This window comes from Sphaeroforma arctica, assembly GCF_001186125.1.
Source record: "Sphaeroforma arctica JP610 unplaced genomic scaffold supercont1.137, whole genome shotgun sequence".
Classification (NCBI taxonomy): Eukaryota; class Ichthyosporea; order Ichthyophonida; genus Sphaeroforma; species Sphaeroforma arctica.
This window is the reverse complement of record NW_014040421.1, coordinates 40,522-45,659: the sequence shown is the minus strand read 5'-3', so window position 1 is coordinate 45,659 and position 5,138 is coordinate 40,522. Positions and strand designations below refer to the sequence as shown.

The 5,138-nt window shown below is 38.9% G+C and overlaps 1 protein-coding gene across 1 annotated transcript; it reads right to left on the bottom strand.

Annotated features, from left to right (window-relative positions):
• Positions 1-952: 952 nt before the first annotated feature.
• Positions 953-4,474, bottom strand: SARC_02903 (hypothetical protein). The gene is made up of 6 exons (XM_014303322.1): positions 4,334-4,474; positions 3,793-3,900; positions 3,090-3,149; positions 2,524-2,559; positions 2,044-2,130; positions 953-1,768 (listed from the first exon to the last, which is right to left on the bottom strand). Exons 1-6 carry the CDS (start codon positions 4,464-4,466, stop codon positions 1,608-1,610), a joined length of 585 nt encoding a protein of 194 aa, XP_014158797.1. The 5' UTR covers positions 4,467-4,474; the 3' UTR covers positions 953-1,607.
• Positions 4,475-5,138: the final 664 nt, after the last annotated feature.

Below are 5,138 nucleotides of genomic sequence, written 5' to 3'. Positions count from 1 at the left end.
GTGTGTGTATGTGCGTGTGTGTGTTTGTATATATATATATGTGTGTGTACGTATATATATATATATATATATATATATATTTATATATATATTATATGATGATATACTGATATATATCTTTTAAATTAGTTCTGACACTGTATCACACTATAACTCTTTCAGTAGGAATACTAGTACATACACTTATGCGTATTTGTGTCACTATGTACTATAAAAGACATCATCGAAGGAAGGTTCTCGAATGTACTGTACCTGACCGGCAATACGGGTAAAAACAAAGGTCTTTTCGACAATGCAACGCAATATGTGCATCTGAATACTTGCAGACTATACCACAACTGCTATCATTTTGTAAGATCCGGTTTCATCTTTCGCAGGCATACAGCCTTTGAACTGTACTTATTAGGTACTGTTTGCACTGTGACTTCCACACAAAATAAGGCCTAAGACTAACCTGGTTGTCGTCCGTCAAAGCAAGAGCTTTTGTATAATACTTCACCGCATTCTTGAAATCGGCTTCGGTATAATATTCGTTGCCCTTGGTTTTACACTCGTCCATAGTCGACATATTTGCTGTATAATTGTGAGGATTTGCCCCCGTACGTATTTATCTCGCTGTTGTCCTTACGGCATCGATGATTACGGCATCGATGATTATATAATCGGATACTGTCTTTAAATACAATCACCTAATTCCAGTACATAGCAGAATATCTCGATGGTAGGTTTCTAACTTAGAGTCCGATTTGTCCACGTGTTTTTGAGGCTTGGAGGGCAGTGTCATAACAGCTGTTAGCTATCTGACCTTTCAATAGATGTACGCGCTTTACTATATCGTGAGCATTTAGATATACAGCAATATTTACAATTTTACATTAAAAGAGCAGAATGCCATAGAATCACAATATAAATAGATGCGCATTTGCCATAGATACACAGAAGTCAATTTAGCGGAATAGTCCTCGACGTTTTTTTAATCCTGCTGTATATATCCTATCGCTAGAGACTTGGACCCTACTACTACTAGTAGAAAGATCAGTTACTTCCATACTCCTGGACTCGAACTGCATGTTCAGTATCACTCGATCTGTGACAGATATCCTGCGACAATATAATCCCATTGCATTGGATTGTACTCGTACGGCCTTCACTTGTCAAGTATTTAGTCAAACGGTTGAACTTAGCTGAATTTGGCTGCCATGCACATACTATCAGATAGTATAAGCTGTTGACACATAGAATGAGAACAGAACATCATTGTCAACAGCGGCAGCGCGTGATACTGCCCTCCAATTTACGATTCTATTTATATTATGAAAGAGACGATCGATGTCGCTCCCATCACGCGGTAAAATTATCAGCTGGTCGTAACGGTCAAATGCTTAAGCTACTGTGATCGAGTTTGAAGTTACGTGGCAGGTGGTGGAAATGCAGTCCTTCATGAATTTCGAGGGTGTAATGGATACGTGGGTCCGATGAGATTTGGTGTAAAATCGGTAAAATATAGTTTTCGATCGACATCTACTTTACCAGATCGACTGTTTCGTTGCGGCCGATTGTCGGATATGTTGACAAGCCTAGCTGAATACAATTTAGTGATCTTCCTTTTACGTGCCGCCAGATTCTACACCCACTGGTGCATTCATTACCATTTTCAGTGTCTTAATTAGTTTGATAATCTTGACACGTTTTCCAGCCACCGTCACTCCCATTGATTTCAGTGTGTCGTGATCTATAGCCAGTAAAGCTTCACCGTCGATCTCGTTCTCTGCGCCGTGTTTGAGTTTCATTCAGGTTAGAACACAGTGTACTTAGGAATTGGTGTGTAGTTTAGGACGCTTCAACTCGTAACTATTTATTAGTAAGTGAGATGGTTAATTTGACGAATAGGTATTTTATCATTGTAAGGTTGGAGGGTAGCTTAATCTTGCTCTATGGCACGATGTACGACTCAGGTTTGTTTGCGATGATTATGCCCGTATTTCGAGTTGTACATTGTGTGGTGAATACATAATATTTCAGACTGGAACAAGAAGTACATACCATTAAACAGCGGTGCGAAATTACCCAATCCGGTACCCGCCAGCCAGTCAGCAACCTGATCGACTTTCCAACTTTTTACTTGCGTAGCTGAAACAAAGAGTGATACATATAAGAGTAAGAGGTAGTTCGCTAGCTTTGTCCAAACTGTGGCGGAAACCTCAATCCGAGGTTGACAAGTAATAAATACGGTCGTATGATTGCGAAATCTAGGGTATGAAAATCAAATTAAAACCAATGGACTGATCGGTACAAGGCAATAGACAAAACATTTATAGGAGACGAACCACAGGAGTGACACCGGACTGACATAGATAAGTATTGCGTATTGGCACAACCCAACTCACGCGCTATGGGTAGATCCTCGATTCGAATGAATATTACCTACCAAAGATGGGGATGTGATTCAGAGTCACGTTCAAGTGATCAACAAAAATTAAGAGATAGCCACCAGTAACAAAATTCATAATACACACGTCTTACTCAGTAGGACGTTCTCGCCGCAGGCATCGGCACGATCTGTGATGTGATAGAAACACGTATGGACGAGATTAATTAGGCGAAGTAATGAAGATATACTTGTAAACGGCATCTCTAACTGACGAGTGATTTAATGGCCAGAGAATCGCAACGCATATTATATCCATGAGAACTGCGGTGCCTTATACCATCTCCTCCATAGTCAAGCAAGCCGTGTTAGTTTTTAATTGCCACTCACAACGCTATAAAAATGCCACATTTGAAGCTCATCTCCGCTTCTCTACACAGCAAAGTTATGCGGGAGTTCACATGCCTGTGCTAATATTCACGAATTATACAGTTGATTCTCGCAGGCCTGTAACATACTCCAAGCATAAATCGACATCGACAATTAGGATGGGCACCAATGATTTTGGTTACGACATGATATTGCTACACCAATTGTGCCATCAGGGTCTGTTTTAGAAACGGGCTTCACTCCCATCAATAACAATTGATTTTGTGAAAGACGCCATCGTCGCCACATTATCATGCACAGAGACAGAAAACATACGGCTGTGTGCACTTACTTGTCATGAGGCTCTTCTTAGATGCTACTTCCTTGAAGAGCTGCTCGTTGGCGAGTCCCTCTGTGAGCGTATCAGGTTGAAAAGCAGTAAGTGCACATACTCAAGTGTTTATTCTAGCTTACATCTAGCGTTGTTTACTCTCTGGCTGTGAGTTCAGCAACCCAGATAGGGGTTTTTTAAAGCTTAGATCATTTCACTATGTATATATACAGAGAGGATGCGCTTTCAGTTTGGAAAAGGTCCAAATAAAAATCTGTTCAGTTGCAATACCTTTGATGGTCAGTTATACTTATCGCAGTAGGGCACACCCGTGCCTATTCTGTCGATAGACTTGCCAACACTTACGCTACAAAAGTAGAAGCTAGATGGCATCCAGACAAATGTACAACTTAAAACGATGTGCAAAAGAAAGACGACGCTGTCACTACACGCAGAAACAGACTCAGACGCTTACAATGAAAGTATCAACGAAAATAAACAAGTATACCGTGTTATATGTATGCGCAGAAAAACTTATACAAATAGGTCATTATTGGAAGACTTCTGCCAACCTCATGCAATTTCGGTTATAACTGCTATTACTTGATACCACCATTGAACATAGCAAAAACATAGCGCGGAATATGTGCCTCTAGAATCAGTGCTTAAGTCTAACACTTTGTATGCTAGCAAACATATAAATAAGTTAGCTCAAAATGCGTACCTCTTGTGCATATATATATGCTGATGTCTCTGAGCATCTGAATAATTTGTTCTTCTGCGCTTTCTCCAAATGTTTCTACAGCGTCCGGCGAAAGCTTGGCTCTCATTCCTGGATAATTTGTTTTAGTATAACGAGCAGAGGAAAGTATTTCACAGCCCGATAACATAGCCTAACTTGGTTGTCAAAAACTATAATACAGGACATCCTTCAAATACACAAAGACATAATAGTACCTGCAACCAACTAATACATCGACACGCTGTTGCAATACTTGTGTACGACTTTGAATTCTAGAGAGTAGCATATGTTCTTGTTGGTTTCTTTAGAACTAATAAAATACTAGGTAGTCGTACCTTAGCTTTTGGCATATACCTGAAATTCAGAGCAAATGAGCTTAGCAGGTACACTGTCTCCGCAAATCGAGCTTGTACCTTTAGTGTACAAAATCAAAATTATCATCTACCACTATACATACTGAGCAAATATGGACACACATATTGCAGCACATTTTGAGCCTTACCAACTTAGCGTATTTTCATACCTGGGATTGAATCCTTGCGTGCTTCTGACAATGCTCGATGAGCTCGTATCGCAGGAGGGCTTGCTCTGGGTGAGCGTGGCTCGGTTTTCTCGGGAGCTGATACCGATAGTAGAAAACTTGCGGATGCTTTCATATCTCTCCCTGTGAATACAAACGCAGGTGTTGTACAAAATTCATTCGCCGCATTGAGTTCGTATGTGCCTTCTGCTGATACTGTTAACAAGCCTGAGTTGAAGGCGTGTAGCATACCAGACAGTACGAAGATGTTGTTACAATTTCAGACATATATCAATATAGAATATGTTATGTTAATCATTTGATCTACGATGTAAACTAGGTCTAAAACAGCTCAAACAAAGCCGCAAAACAGTCATTTAGACGTGCAATTGTCAGAATATGACCAAAAGAAACGATACTAGCTCGATCTCCAATTTTGGCTAGTAGTCTAGCACATACTCACTCTGCTGCTTAAATTTACAGCGAATTTCGACCCACAGTTCATCATGTAGAAGATAGAATGCCTCGAATTATACAACAATCCACAGTATGTATATACAGCAATTCCAACTCAATGATCAATGCGTAACCCCTGACCTTTCACAGTAAATCGGATGTCAGCATAATAACAATTTACAATAAAAATGATACCACATATATATAGATATGTATATATATGCCTATATATATATATATATATATATATATATATATATATATATATATATATATATATATATATATATATATATATATATATATATATATATATATATATATATATATATATAATATATATATATATATA